Source organism: Elephantulus edwardii, unplaced genomic scaffold (genome assembly GCF_000299155.1).
Source record: "Elephantulus edwardii isolate Elephantulus edwardi_28Jun2011 unplaced genomic scaffold, EleEdw1.0 scaffold00105, whole genome shotgun sequence".
Lineage (NCBI taxonomy): Eukaryota > Metazoa > Chordata > Mammalia > Macroscelidea > Macroscelididae > Elephantulus > Elephantulus edwardii.
Window position 1 is genome coordinate 11,692,660 of NW_006399855.1, and position 15,895 is coordinate 11,708,554.

Here is a 15,895-nt window from a genome sequence, read left to right on the forward strand (position 1 = left end):
GAACGTGGGTGACGTGCGGATCTTCTTTTTTTTTTGGCTGTGGACGCCCTTCAGGACTGCCTTCTTGGCCTTCAATGCCTTTGCTTTGGCTTCAGTTTTGGGAGGAGCAGGGGCTTCCTTCTTCGCTTTCGGCGCCATCTTCGTAGAAAGGCTAATTACTATTTATTTTTTAAAAAATAATTACTGGTGTCTTTGTTGTTGTTCTTTTTGTTCCGTGCCTTTACACTATATAAAACCGTTAGTAGCTATGCTTAGACTCTACAGCTCTGAATATATCTCAATTCCCTAAGAGAACAGTATAATACAGCACTTGGAATAAATCATCCTGACAGATAAAATCAAATGTTTTGGAGATAGCTAAAGGAAAAAAGTAGATTTCTATTATATTTTATGTATAAGTTCTAGGCTTCCGGGTTAAGCATCTTTAATTTAGAGAAAAACTAAGTAGCAACTAATTAATTCAAATTTCTGTTCTACTTTCCAACAAGGCTGAAAAAAAAAAATGAAATCGTTTCTAGTCTAGCCTGTGGAAGGTGAAAAGTAGCTACAGAGTAGAGAAGAAGTCCGATTTGCAGAATGTTGACCAGCTCACTTTCTACATGTTGGCTAGTGACAAGAAATGAAATGACTAAATACTTACTTTACTCTGTAAGGGCATATTCCTTTGGAGACATTTATTGGTTGTTGTTAAGTGCCACTGAGTCAAGTATGACACATAGTGACCCTATGAACAACAGATCTGAATCCTGTTCTATCCTGTGCCATCCTCATCATCTCCAAAACCTTGCGCCCACTGCTACAGTCATTTTGTCAATCCATCTCATTGAGGGTCTTCTCTTTTGCTGATCCTCCACCTTTGCAAGTATGATGTCCTTTTGCAAGGGATAGCCTCTCCTAGCAACATGCCCAAAGTATACGAGAGGAAGTTTCGCCATCCTCGCCTCCAAGGATAACCCTGGCTGCATTTTTCCCAAGACTTATCTGTTCTTTTGGCAGTCCACGGGATACTCAGTACTATTCTCCAACATCACAACTGAAAGGCATCAATTCTTCCTTATTCATTGTCCAGGCTTTCTGACGCATGTTATTGTTATGTGCCATCAAGTTGCCTGTGACTCATAGTGAACTTAAGTACTGCAGCTCTACCTGTCCTGTCCTGAACCAGTCTGATTCTGACACACATACCATTGCCCTAGTTACTCTATCAACACATCTCATCCAGTGTCTTCCTCTCCAGTGCTATCACTCCACCCTTTCAAGCATGATGTCCTTCTCCAAGGACTGGTCCCTCCTGGGGTAAGCGATTAAAAACTATGGCCTGAATAAGGCAGATCTTAATCCTCAAACTAACATCACTGTTGCTAGTTAGAAGGGTATTGATTGTGGATACAAGTAAGATGAACCATTGATAATCTTTTAATCTTTGTTGATGAATCTTTTCTCCATCTATAATGATGTTGCTTATTGGTCCAGTGGAGAGAATGTCTGTCTTCTTTTTTTTAATTTTTTTTTTATTTCTTTTTTCTTTTTTGTCTTCCTGATGTTAAGATGGAATTCATATTGAAGGCTATAATCTTTGCTCTTTGGAGCAAGTGCTTTAAGTATTCCTCACTTTCAGCAAGCAAGGCTGTGTCATCTGCATAATCTATTGGTGGCAGGCGCTTTCAAAAGATAAGGGATTGAGAGGAAAGTTGAGGCACAAGAAACATTCTTGGCTTTTTCCTCCCTAAGTGTTCTGAGAACTAACTGAGTAAGAGAGAAATGAAGAAATAAAATTAAAATGGCTGAAATTTTAAAAAGATATTTTTAAATTCAATTTAAACTCACATTTTATTTTCTTGGCCATAACACTTCTTGCTACTAGTAATCAGCCTCTACATATAAGAAGTCCTCCACGTATAATCTAGCTTTTGACCCAAAAGCCTTGAATGCCTGCGGAATGATCCTAATTTCTCCAAACCAAGTAAAATCCAAACATGGTGTAACTAACTCATGCTATCTATGTTTCAGAGGCGTGGTGTGCAGTGATTAAAGCACTCTGCTGCTAGCTAGAATTTCAGTGGTTTGAACCTACCTGTTTTTCTATGGGGCAAAGACTCAGCAATCTAATTCTGTAAAGATTCACAGCTTAGAATTCCAAGGGAACAGCCCTCCTCTGTTTCACAGAGTTGCTATGATTCATAAACAATTCAGTGGTTTTAGTTAGTTAGTTGTTTTCATTTGTCTTTAACCCATGTCTCTTACCCCAGCCAAAGTTAAAATGTTTTCCAATGATTTGGTCATGATGAGACGCTTCTTGGCACGAGTTACTGCAACATACAGTAAATTCCATTCATCCTCAGAAAATGACTCTAAAGAAAGTAAAGGGGGAAAAAATACACAGACTCTCAAAAGACTTTATAGAAATTTGTGTTCTTATTTAAATGTTAATTACCTTTTACTTATACCCCTTTAAGACATACACACATACACACATAACACAAGATCTGCTGGCATTCTATGCAAATTCTACCTATTTTCCAACACATATCAACTAAAAACTAGATCAGTGGCAGAGAGCATCGAATTGCATTCAGTACTTCTAAAAATATGAATTTTGGTCCTGGAGAAGACTACTGAATGGCTTACGGACTGCCAAAGGAAAATACAAGTCTGTCTGGGAGAAGCACAACGAACATGCTCTTTAGAGGCAAGGATGATGAAAGGTCATCTCACAGGCTTTGGGTATGCTGTCAGGAGGGCCAGTCCCTGGAAAAAGACATCATGCTGGGAAAGGCAGAGGGTCAGAGAAAGAGGAAGATCTGCAACAAGGATTGACACAGTGACCATAACAATTCGCTTGAGCATATGAGAAATGGTAAGAATGGTGCAGGATAGGGCAAGGTTTAGATTTGTGTTCATATGGTCACTGAGTCACAGTCAATTCAATAGCACCTAATCACAAGGGGAGGTAAATGCTGGGAATCTGCTAATTAGTTATTCTACATATGTGATGAATAAATCATTGTGTAAAATTCTATCATTCTATCTCCAGCTTCATTTCTGTCACCGAGTCCATGTTTTCCAACAGCTGAACCATCTTCTCTGTTCCCAACTTTTGCATTCCAGTCACCCATTATTATTATTATTAATGCATCTTGATTGCATGTTTGACCAACCTCTGACTGCAAAAGTTGGTATAAATCTTCTATTTCCTCCTCTTTGGCTTTGATTGTTGGTGCACCTATCTAAATGATAGTGGTATTCACTGGACTTCCTTGTATGCATATGGATATTATCTTGTCACGCACAACACTTTATTTCAAGACAGATCCAGAAATGACTTTTTTAACTATGAAAGCAATCCCATTTCCTTTACCTTTCATCTCCAGCATAGTAGATCATTTTATGTGTATATTCAGCAGGGATAGGAATTTTTAGTATTTTTTTCTTATAATACAATCAATATATGCTATGTCTAAAATTTTTAATCCAAGTTTAAAAGAGAATCTTGTTTGTTACTAGGAAAACTTAAAATGGGCTTATTCTAGCATTTAAAACTAAAACACCACCACTGATGTTTAGAATTTAATAGCCAGTCTTGAGTATAAATTTATAAGAAAAGTAGAAAAATAACAACATCCTTACTGTTTCATCTTTTATGACTTTCTGGCTTCTTTAATTAAAGGAGAAAAAAAATTCAAACATCGTGGTGCATTAGAAATTACATGAAAGTTCCAAAGTTTCTATGACACTGTAGCTATTGTTGTTTGGTACCATCAAGTTGGAACTGACTCTTGGCTGATCCTCCTAGACTAGGGCACTCAAGGTCTGGTGGTCAATATTCCAAAGTTGATGAGCAGACACATGTTAAGTAGTAAACAATAAGCCTAACTGTCTTACAGGCAGCCTTCGAGAGGTGTACTCAGTGAAGGTTTGGTCTTACCTAAAAACACAGTGTAAGAGTTTAGGACTAACAGATATATTCTTCTCCTAGATGGATCATGTTGTTGTGTACCATAGAATTGGAACTGACCCTTCAGCGGCTTCTCAAAGGCAGTTAATCACACAAGAGGAGAATGCCCATCTTTCTCCGTGGAGCATCTGGTGGATTTGAACCATGGGCTTTTGGGATTGCAGTACAGCTTCTTGCCACTAGGCCACACCAGAACTCCCTCCCTTCTGGATCACACCATCCAACAAAAGCAAGGCAGTCAAGAGGAAGCATCCCCAGTCAAAAATTAATGGCTAAAGCAAAAGAATGAAATCAATCTCCTTACCAACTCTGAAGTGGGGAAGCTGTGCAAGATTATGCCTGGCACATGGCACCTTCACAAAATCATCCAAGACATGCACAGTATCAAACTCCAAGCCTTTGGCTTTGTGCACAGTGCCCAAAATGTATTCTAGAATTAAAATACAGTCTATAGTTAAGAAGGTAACTTAGCAGAGAATGAAAGAAGATGGGAGAAAAGTTAGGTGCCCCCTAAAATATTCTTAAAGCTCTAACTACATTTTCTTGGGTTTTTTCTCTTTTTGGGGGGGGCCGGGGGTGAGGGAGAGCTGTTGAGGGGAAAAGTTAAATAAAAGATAAGGGGGAGGGGGAATTCAGTTGCAGGAAAGGTAGTACATCTCAGAATTATATTCTAGGGCTCAAGGGACAGAGGCCCAGAAGAGACTGAGTTATCCAATGTTACACAGTCAATAGTAGAGATGAGATTAGAAAATCCTGTTATATTTATCAGAAGTAGAACAGAAATAAAGAGCCTCTAAAGAAAAATGACACCTTTACTACTTTCTTTTAAATAATGACAATAACTGAGCAAAGCCACCCTTAGCCACAAATGCTCTTTCATGCATGCAAGAAGCCTCAGAAGACTATGTGTTCCTTGCCGTGGTAGGAAGATAAGAACTGCTTTCCTTACCTGCAAAGTCCAAATCTTCTATGTGGCACTTTCCTATCCTTTCCACCAGTTCTGGAATCCTGATGTTATATTTTTCAACCACTGCAATCTTTGCTTCAAGCTCCTTATCTTCTGCAGCAGTCACATACCTCTTTAAGCCACTAAAGCCTTCTTTGTGCACCCATCTTCTAATAAATCTGTCTTTAATGATAAGGTTTTCTAAGGAGAATACACACACACCCAGGTTAACAAGATAAAAGTTGCATTAAAATACAGTAGAATAGCTATACACTCATAACTGACAGTGGAGCAGGCCAATGGTTCTAAAGTTGGGAAATCCAAGGTTCTAGTGCTGGTATCAGTAACTTGCAATGTGAGCTGGGCAAGTCAGCAAAACTGTGTTTTGCCTCTCCATCTCCAAAGTGAGGATATAGAAGTCTACCCCGGAGCTTCTTACCTGCATCACAGGGATGTGAAAGAGCTGTAACCATGAAAAGAAGAGCACTATAGGAATGTCAGATATTATAATATGGGGCCCATGTTCCAATGTGTAAAAGCTGCCCAGGCCCACAGAAAGATGGCAGGGAAGACAGCATAAGGGCCTAATGTTAGAAACTTAAGACTTCTCAGAGAAGGATCCAGAAAGGGCCGTCAGTACCTCTGAAAGTGGAAGGCCTCAGGCATCCCACTCATCACGGGAAAAGACAGCACTAGCTCCACCCTTCTCCGGAAGGAAACTAAGAACACTGACTAAGAACAGTCTGCTCTCTTCCCATCCCTTGCACTGAGTACTTCCTTCCACTGCACCAAGGCCAGCAGGGTACTCACGTTTCTTCCGTTCTTCCTCTGGTTGAAGAAGGATCCAAATATCAATGATTCTGTCCAATCCAAATGATTTAATCCCCTGAAAAAATTTGTTTGGTGGGATTTTTGGAGTTTTTTTGTTTTCTTTTGTTGTTGGTTTAACTAAGTGAATGTAGAACTTTGGAAATTTCTTCAAAACACCTCAAATTGTATCCAAAGTATAAAGATAGTAATTAGGAAACTCCATCAAGCACAAAACAATAGTCTACTTCTCAGCCTGAAACTCAGTATTAAATTCTGAGTTGGGGCTACTACTTCAAACTCTTCCTGTTTGAGAAAAACGAGCTATACTTTCTCCTTTAGTAAAGGGACAATTTCAATCCACCTTCCAGGAACATAAAAAGATTGCAATGAAGGATACAAATATTACCTAAAAGTAAACTATTGAGTTTGAATATTTACCATTGTTTCTCTTAAGAAAAGAATTACACACTATCTATAGGTCTAGATTGCTCCATATTCTAAAAGGTTAAATTCCTGAGTGAGAGGGCCTGGCCGTAACACAGTTTAACCTAATCCTACATAAGGCGTGTTTGCTGAATCTAAGTCAGCTCTAGCACAAAATCAGGCACTAACATAAAAGAGACAAGAATCCCCACACAAGTGATTTACAATCTTTTTTGAGAAGACACACATAAAACAGAGACCAAAATAAGACAGTTTACATTGTAACTCAAAACTAGATGTGATCAAGAATAACAACACATACTATAGGAGATAAATCGATGTATGAGGAGGAAGAGAATAAAGTTATGCCCAATATGAATGATATTCTAAAAAATATGGTTTTCTTACAGTGAAAAGCTACATTACGGTACAATCACTGCATGAACTATTGTAAAGTCACCAAAGTAGTGATATAAAAGAAAAAAGCTTCTGTTGTTCAGTGAAAAACAGCTTACATTTTTTATGTACAATAAATTAAAATATGTAAAAGAATACAAGGACAAAGGAAAAAACAACTAGTGTAAGTTAAAATTATGATACAAAATACTGAGCTAGGTATTTTTCCATCTCAGTTCTCCATATTTCTATATGGCTATATAATCTTTATATATACAAAAGGGGAGAAAATGATTTGATTATGCTTCACTTTCAGTATTTAATTGAGTGCCCAGCACACAGTGAAAACGAAAAACCACGCCCACTGCTGTAATTCCAGCTCACAGCCACCTTCCATCTGGCTTCAAAAATAACTTTTTTTCATATGTGAACTACTAAATAATGAATATAATTAATTTAATTATAACATTGTTTCATAGAGTTAAAAATGCCTTATACATGTCAGTGAATTCTAACTTCCCTGTGAAACAGGTAAAGAAAAAGGGATTTTTTTTTAAGAGATGGAGAGCACGAGGCACACAGAAGCTGTGACTTGCTCCAAGCCACAGTAAGTTAATGACAGAACCAGAGCTAGAACCCCGGTGCTCAAACTTAACACACTAGCAGACATAGTACTTCCCAGCACAACATTACTTGAGTTGTTCTTACAACAATGAGCAACATACAACCAGAAAAAATCAGGTAGGAATCCACCAACCAGAAGCCTCTTAAACACAGTGAAAGAAAGGCATTAATTTTCTTTTTTTTTTTTTAATTTTAACAGAATTTATTGATTTTCTTTGCATGTATCTAGTCTGGCTTCTGAAGGCCCCTGAGCTTTTCTGGCCTTGCTTCTGGGCGGCCGCTGTAGCTTTTAAGATCCTTTTTTGCTTCTTCAGCTTCTGAGCCTCCTGGAAAACCCGAATGCACAGCGCCTTCTTGGCCACCCAGCAGCGGTGGGCCTTTCTGTAGTACAGAGGGGGGAATGTGTACTCAATTCCCAGCTCCCTGCACATCTTCTCAAAGACATCATAGTTGGTTCTACGGAGGAATTTGAGCTTTTTCTGTCTTTGGTCGATGCTCATGAGCAGATAGCGCTTGTGGGCTTTGTCCTTTCGGTGTTTCTTCATGTGTTCTTCATAACTGCGGATCTTGACAGTCAAGGCAACAATTTGAGCTTCCAGGGATCTGGTGTCCTCAGGGTTTGCCACAATCTTGTTCATCAACTGCTCCTGCTTGACTTTTAGCTTCTCCTTCTGGTTAGCCATTTACAAAGACAAGAGCCTTTTCACCACATCATCAACCTTGTCAATTCCAGGGATGTTTTGGTAGTCTTTGAACAACATGGAAGGGGGCAGGTCATCATCTTGGATGGGCTGGACTGTGGCTTGTTTCTGGCTGGCAAATCCGCAGGCGGCCTGGAGGAGGAGACCTTGAGGTTGCAGACCCCACTGTTTTGAGGAAAGCCTAGTCTTCCCTCTCTCTGACACCCTAAAGACTGGGGCCTGGGTTACTGCCTGGATCCGAATCGAACTCAGCGCCCTGCACGCTGCCTGCAGCATGGTGCCTTATGATGCCGCCTGGGCCTGCGTCCCGGCGGCTGTCCCCTTTTAGTATGGACTGGGATACATAGGCGCCGCCATGTTTTCTCAGGCACCAGGCATTAATTTTTTTAAAGAGTAAAATATACTCAGCTGTTACTGATCTAACTTTATAATATTATCAGAATAACCAGAGATAAAGACTTGAGTTTTACCTAAGTCTGGTGAAATGGCCACACCTCCAATGTTTCTTTTTTGCATAATAATGTTACTTAATTTCAAAATTTTGAATGAATTTATTCATCTGTAAGGTTTCTGTGCATAGCAGACAACAGAAATTTACTCTTACCCCAATCAAATGTATCCTGGAGGGTGCATCTCCTTCAGTCACTCGAACGGCCTCATCAAACACACTGGCATTTGTTCGAGACAAAAGGGCCACTTGTCCCTGTGTATCACCTCTAATGCCACCTTTGGGAAGAGAGCACAGAATCAACAGTCAAATCAAAATAGTGAGGAAAATTAATATTTGCAACAAATAAAAGCAGAGTAACAAAACCTTACTCTGATGGTTTCCTCCGACTAAAGTCTTTCTTCTTACTCTCTTGCAGACATCCAAGATAGTGGCTCCCACATAAGCTATTTCCACACCAAATCTGAAACTCTGTTGGAAAACAACAAAAGGAGTTAGCAACCTTTTCCAGGTGTATGCTGTCACATTTTCATCCCTGCCAAGTCCAACCAGTAATTCCTCATTTACTTGATAATAAAGAGATATACGGCAATTTCTACTTGCCCAATCAGTTGTACCTAAATAGAAGCTGGGTGATAAAATAATCACTATTCTTATTTTCTAATTTAGAAAGAGCATTTTCTATGGTGAAACCTCAAGGAACCTCAAAGGTGCAGTAGTTAAAGTGGTTGGCTGTTAACTGAAAGGCCAGTAGTTCAAATTCACCATCCACTCAATAAGAGAAAGAAGTCGCAGTAGGCTTCTGTAAAGATTACAGCCTTCAAACATTGTGTTACATGGACAGAATATATTACTATAAGTTGGGGTCCAACTGATGGCAATGGAATTGTGAGATCTCAGAGTTATTTTTCTTTACCTCTTGCCCCAATATAAAACTTTTTGTAACACTAATTACAATTAATATCACTAATTACAACGCACAATTAACCACCCCTTAATGTATACTGCTTTCCCCTTCACTCAACTTATTTATTAATTTTGCTCTTCTTTCCGGCCCTTCCCATCCCTGTTAACCATCCAAGATTGAGTCTATGTATAAATTTCCCCTTAGTTTTATATAACTGGCCTTATATCACAACTGTTCTTTTGTGACTGACTTATGTCACTCAGCAAAATTTGCTCTGGATTCAATCACATTGTGTAGTGTTTCTCAAATTATTGACCATGTGTTGTTGTTATGTGCCATCGAGTCACTTGCGACTCATAGCGACCCTATGTACAACAGCCCTAAACTCCACTCTGTCCTGTGCCAATCGCACTGTCTCTGACACTCCCATCCCAATTATCCCAGTCACTGAATCAATCCACCTCATAGAGGGCCTTCCTCTCCTGCGCTGTCCCTCCACCCTCCCAAGCATGATGTCCTTCTCCAAGGACCGGTCTCTCCTCACAACATGTCCAAAGTATGTTAAACGGAGCCTCAGAATCCTTGCCTCCAAGGAGCCACCCGGTTTAACCCTTTCCAGGATGAATCTGTTTTCCTAGCAGTCCATGGTATTCTCAGTACTCTTTTCCAGTACCACAGCTCAAAGGCATCAATTCTCCTTCTATCCTCCTTGGTCATTGTCCAACTCGCTGATGCATAACAAGTGACTGTGAAGACCATGACCTGTATCAGATGCACCTTAGTCTCCAGAGACACACCATTGCTCTTCAGTACTTTGGAGAGGTCCCTAACAGCAGACATTCCCATGGCAATGCGCCTTTTAATTTCCTGGCTACTGGTGCCAAGAGTGTTGACTGTGGAGCCAAGCAAACTAAAGTTGTGAATAATCTCAATCTCTTCACCATCCAACCTGATGCTGCCAATTGGTCCAGTGGTGAGAATCTTTGTCTTCTTGACATTGAGCCTCAACCCATATTGCAGGCTGCAGCCCTTGACACTCTGCAGCAGGTACTTTAGGTCCTCTTCAGTTTCAGCAAGCAGGGTAGTGTCATCTGCATATCGCAGATTGTTGATAAATCATCCACCAATCTTGACACCACATTTCTCCTCATAGAGCCCAGCCTCCCGGATAATCTGTTCTGCATACAGTTTGAAAAGGTATGGAGATAGGATGCATCCCTGGTTTACGCCCTTCCCAATTTTGAACCATGCAGTGTCCCCTTGCTCTGTTCTGACGACTGCCTCCTGGTCCACGTACAGGTTTCTCATTAGCATGATCAAGTGTTCTGGTATTTCCATTCTTCTCAGAGTCAGCCAGTTTGTTATGATCCACACAGTCAAACGCCTTTGCATAGTCAATGAAACACAGATAGACATTCCATGTGTTAATGTACCGTAATTCTTTAGCCCTTTGTCTGTTGATGGACTAGCATGCTGTTTCCAACTCTTTGCTACTATAAATAATGTTGCTATAAACATGGGTGTATAAATATCAGTTTGTATTTCAACTCTTATTTCTTTGGCATATCTAATTACTTAACTCTTTATTTCTTTAGGGTACTGCTGAATCAAATAGTATTTCTAGTCCCAACTTTTAAGGAAGCAACAAACTGCTATTCACTGTGGTTGCACCATTTTGCATTCTCACCAGCAGTCGATGAGTTACTGTATTCTGTCTTGTTGAATTTTTCTATTGTTGCTGAGGTGAGATGTTATCTCATTATTCTGATTTGCATCTTTCAAACAGCGGATGAGCTTAAATATTTTCTCATTGGTCATCCAGATTTTCATTGGTGAATTGCCTTTTCATGGCCACTGCCCATTTTCTAATTGTTTCTTTTTTATTGTTGTTGCTATGTTGGAGTTGTCTATACATTCTAGAGATAAAACTCTTCAGATGTCATCACCAAATATTTTTTCCTAGTCTTTAGGGTCTTTTTTTATTCTTTTGGAGAAATATTTTGATGCACATAGGATTCAATGTTTCGGAGTCCCAATCATCCAGTTTATCCTCTGCTGACTGTGCTTTTTCAGTTTATTTGGTAATTTATTTATGCCACCAATTAGGGGGCAAGGGTAGTGAAACTTCACCTCATGTGCTTTGGGCATGTTGTCAAGAGGGACCAGTCTTTGGGGAAAAGACAAGCTGGAAAAGGCAGAGGTTTAGAGAACACCACCTTAAAAAAGAGACTGTGACATTGTGACTGCAACAGTGGGCTCAAGCATATTGAAGATGATGAGGATAGTATAGAAAAGGGCAAAATTCTGATCTGTTAATCTGTTGTTCACAGGGTCTCTATGAGTAGTGACTCAATGGCACGTAACAATAACAAGAAGTTTGCACCTATTTTTTTCTTTGATGAATTTTATTGGTTTAGGTTTTATCCCTAGGTCCTTGATTCATTTAGAACTAATTTTTTTTTATATAGTGTGAGATAACGGATCTTTTCTATTTTCTGCAGATAATCCAGTTTTGCCAGCATCATTTGTAAAAGAGGCTGTCTTTTCCATACTTAATGGATTTCATCTCTTTGTCAAAGACCAATCATAAGCAGATAGACTTATTTCTGGACTCTTAATTCTGAAACTTCATCTGACATACTTTGGACATGATGCAAGAAGGGACCAATCCTTGGAGGGGGCCTCATGCTTGGGAGGGTGGAGGGACAGTGTAGGAGAGGAAGATTCTTGATGAGTGGGCTGATTCACTAACTGGGGTAATGGGGGTAGCTGTGTCAGAGACAGTAAGATTGGCACAAGATAGAGCAGGGTTTAAGCTGTTGTGCATAGGGTGAGTGGCAGGTGACTCAATGGCACATAATAACAACAATTCTACTCCAATGGTCTACTTAACTTTTGCTATACCAGTTCCATATCACAGTTTTGACTACTGTGGTTGTGCAGTAGCTTTGAGATCTGACAGTATAAGGCCTCCTACCTGCTTTTCTTCTTCAGTAGTACTTTGCTTATCCATATAAACAAAGGAAAAGGTTATTTCCTTTTAATATAAACTACTTCTTAATGTTGTTGTGTGTCGAATCACCTATGACTAACAGTGAACCCTATGAACCATGGCCCTAAACTTTGCCTATCCTGAGTCAACTTTACCGCTTCTGACACAAACCCCACTGTCACAATTACCATGTCACTCCATCTCATTTGGGATCTTTCTCTTCTGCACTGACCCTCCAACCTTCCAAGCATGATGTTCTTCTTCAAGGACTGGTCCCTCCTGGCAACGTGTTCAAATGATGTGAAGTAAAGCTCCAAAATCTTTACTTCCAGCAAATAAAATGGTTTCACTCTCTCCAGGACAGACCTATTTGTCTTCTTGGCAGTTCATGGTATGTTCAACACTCTTCTCCGGCACCAAAATTCAAAGGCATCATCAATTCATCTTCTGCTATTTTTATTGACTGTCTAGTTCCCAGATGCACAGTAACTGAGAAGACTATGGCCTGGACAGGCACACTTTAGTATCTAGACTGACATTGCTGCTCTTTTGCACTCTGGAGAGATCCATGATAGTAAGTGGATTTTCCCATGCAACTTGTCTAGATTTCTTGACTGTTAGTGCCAAGAATGTTGATTGTGGATCCAAGCAAGATAAAAATCATCAACAACCTCAATCTTTTCTTCATCTATCATGATACTGGCTACCATCTGGTGGTGAGGATCTTTGTTTTCATTTTTTTAAAAAATTTTATACTAGTTTACTCACAAAGCTTGTGTATATTATTTTTCCTTTACCCAACTCTCCCTCCACTCTTCAAATTCTGCGATCCTATGATTAAGCTCCCACCACCCCCATCTGTTACTGTCTCCCTGCCTTGGATCCTCGTATTGGTTCTACAATAATGTATTTGTCTTTATAATAATATTACTTAGTATAATGCTGTTTATGAATGTAATAATATCATTAATTAATATTTAAATTATTACTTAGTATAATACTCTTTATGAGTATAATAATATCACTTAATATAAATAATGCTCTTCCAAGTTAGGTAGTAAGTTACAAAATCATTGCTCCTGTGTGCTGCACAGTATTCCATTCTGTGATTATACTGTAATTTCTTAATCCATTCCATTGTTGTTGGACATCTCTGGGCTGTTTCCATGTTCTTGCTATGGTGAATAATGCTATGAACACTGTGTACAAGTCTATGTGTCTCGGTTGTTATTTTCTCAGGGTATATTCCAAGCAGTGGAACAGCCAGGTCATATGGAATTTCTACATTCAGCTTTTTGAGGAAATGCCAAACTGCCTTCCAGAATGGTTGTACCATTTTATAATCCCACCAACAGTGTATATAAAAGTTCCTATTTTGTCACATCCTATCCAACATTTATTACTTGCTGCCTGCTACTGGGATAAAATGGTATCTTACTGTGGTTTTGATATGCATCTCTCTTACTGCCAATGATTTTGAGCATTTCTTCATGTGTCTGCCATTCAAATATCTTCCTCTGTGAAAATTCTTTCCATGTCTTTTGCCCATTTTGTAATTGGGTTATCAGTCCTTTTCTTGTGGAGGCCCAGGAGTACTCTGTAAACTTTTGTTATGAGACTCTTGTCTGAGTTGGTATTGCCAAATGTTTGTTCTCAGTCTGCAGGTTTTCTTTTCACCCTGTTGGGAAAAGTTTTTTATGTTCACAGGGATTTGATCTTTAGATGATACCATTCATCAATTTTATCCTCTTCAGATTGTGCATTTCTGACTGTATTTAGCAGTCTCTTTATACCACAGACTAGGCCTCCTATGCTTGATCCCAGTTTATCTCTTAGGAACTTCATGGGTTTGCGCTTCTTGGTGTTGAGATAATCCAAATTGAAAGCTGCAATCTTTAATCTTCTGAAGCAAATGCTTCAAGTCTTTCTCAGTTTCAGCAATCAAAGTTGTGCCATCTGCATAATGCAGGTTATTGATGGGTCCCCCTCCAATCCTTATCCCACATTATTTTTCCTCATGTCCAGCCTCCCAAAATGATTGGTTCCACATATAGATTGAAAAGATATGGCGAAAGGATACACTCCTGGCACACTCTGTCTGGACAACAGGTACAGGTTTCGCATGAGCACAATCAAGTATTCTAGGACTCTTCTTATTCTCAATGTTAGCCACAATTTGCTGTGTCCACACACTGACTTTATCGATTTTGCCTAGCCGATAAAACACAAATACAGACTTAGTGGCTACTTTTTCCATCTCTTTGAAGAATGATGATGGGATCTGGATCAAGATCACATAATATCTGTGGTTTGCTTTTGGTAAATGTCATTTTCACAATGTTCAGTCTTCTGATCCATGAGCATGGTATATGTAGGGCTCTCACATCAGTATTCTGTAATTTTCTTTGTATTGCTCTTTTGTACCTCTTATTAGATTTCTTTCTAAGTATTTAATAATCTTGATAAATAGAATTCAAAAGTCTTAACAATTTTTACCACCTGTTCATAGTGGCCTAGTGGGTCAGGAGCTACATTGTCAACCCAAAGGCAAGCAGTTCAAATACACCAGTTGCACCTCAGGGAAAAAATCAGGCAATCCCTTCCCTTGTGATTTAAAGCCTCTTAAAAATCTGCTGGTGGGTCAATGATGAGTCATTATGACTCAACAGCTCATACCAATAACAATCTGCTTAGTTCTGAAACACAAGCTTCATATTCTGAGTGAACTATAACCCACAAGGCCATACAGACATTAAAAGAATAAACAAATAAATGAGGAGGAGAAGAGATCTTTTCTTCTTTTCTTATTTTCTTGTTAATAAAAAGTGGTCTAATTAACTGAAGGGGAAAAAAATCTTGGTGAATAAGTAAACTACATAAGTTTTAAAGCAAGGACAGTAAATCACACTTTTGCACCGGTTACTAGGAAAGTTCTGTCCCTGGAAAAAGTCATCATGTTTGGTAAAATAAAGTCTGCAAAAATGAGGAAGCTCCTCAATAGAACAGATAGATATAGTGGCTCCAATAAGCATCTCTAGCACAGCAACAATTGCGAAGGAGCAGAATTGTGAAGTGCTGTGTTTTTCTCTGTTGTCCATAGGGTCACTATGAACTGATACCACCTAACAAGAAGTCCACCCCTCATGGAAACAGTAACAAATTCTCATTCCTTAAGTGTGGGGTTAGTATAGTGACTTCTTTTCCAAGAGCAGAATATGGAAAGGAAAAAAAAGGAAAATTTACATTGGAGAAATTGAACAAACACCACTTCATTCAGGTCATCAAGGGCAATTATGACAGTCATAAATGAAATGACATCTAGAGCATATTATCACTTTTTTAAATTGAGATTTTAAATTTTTTTTAATTTAGATTTTAATGGAAGTTTATAGACAACATGGATTTCCATTCATTCACTGTTGTATGTTTTCCTCCCTTCCCACCCCTCCCCCCAAATTTGCTTTTCATTTGAAAAAAAATTTCTTTCATTGTTATACAATCCCCCCAGTTCACTTTACTATGCAGCTCACTCTTTATTTCCATTCATTCATTGTTACACTTTTCGCCCTACCTACCCTTCCCCTCCAGTTCATTCTTCTCTTTGAAAAGTAAAAGAAAAATTCTTTCATTGTTATACAATCTCTTCCCCCAAGTCCACTCCACTATGCAGCCTTTGTTCTGGACTCCTGTCAC

The 15,895-nt window shown here is 39.1% G+C and overlaps 1 protein-coding gene and 1 pseudogene across 2 annotated transcripts in view; both read right to left on the reverse strand.

Moving 5' to 3' along the window:
* Positions 1–15,895, reverse strand: part of FBXO18 (F-box protein, helicase, 18) — an 80,479-nt gene that overhangs the window by 17,783 nt on the left and 46,801 nt on the right. Inside the window, exons 13-18 of one of the 2 annotated variants that reach the window (XM_006891865.1) lie at positions 8,675–8,774; positions 8,460–8,581; positions 5,712–5,787; positions 4,905–5,102; positions 4,260–4,385; positions 2,245–2,351 (exon numbers count right to left, since the gene is read on the reverse strand). In XM_006891865.1, the coding sequence (XP_006891927.1) occupies positions 2,245–2,351; positions 4,260–4,385; positions 4,905–5,102; positions 5,712–5,787; positions 8,460–8,581; positions 8,675–8,774 (729 nt within the window). Of the gene's footprint in view, positions 1–2,244; positions 2,352–4,259; positions 4,388–4,873; positions 5,103–5,711; positions 5,788–8,459; positions 8,582–8,674; positions 8,775–15,895 lie in introns of both variants that reach the window. The other variant, XM_006891864.1, reaches the window with a different exon arrangement.
* Positions 7,357–8,131, reverse strand: LOC102865948 (annotated as a pseudogene).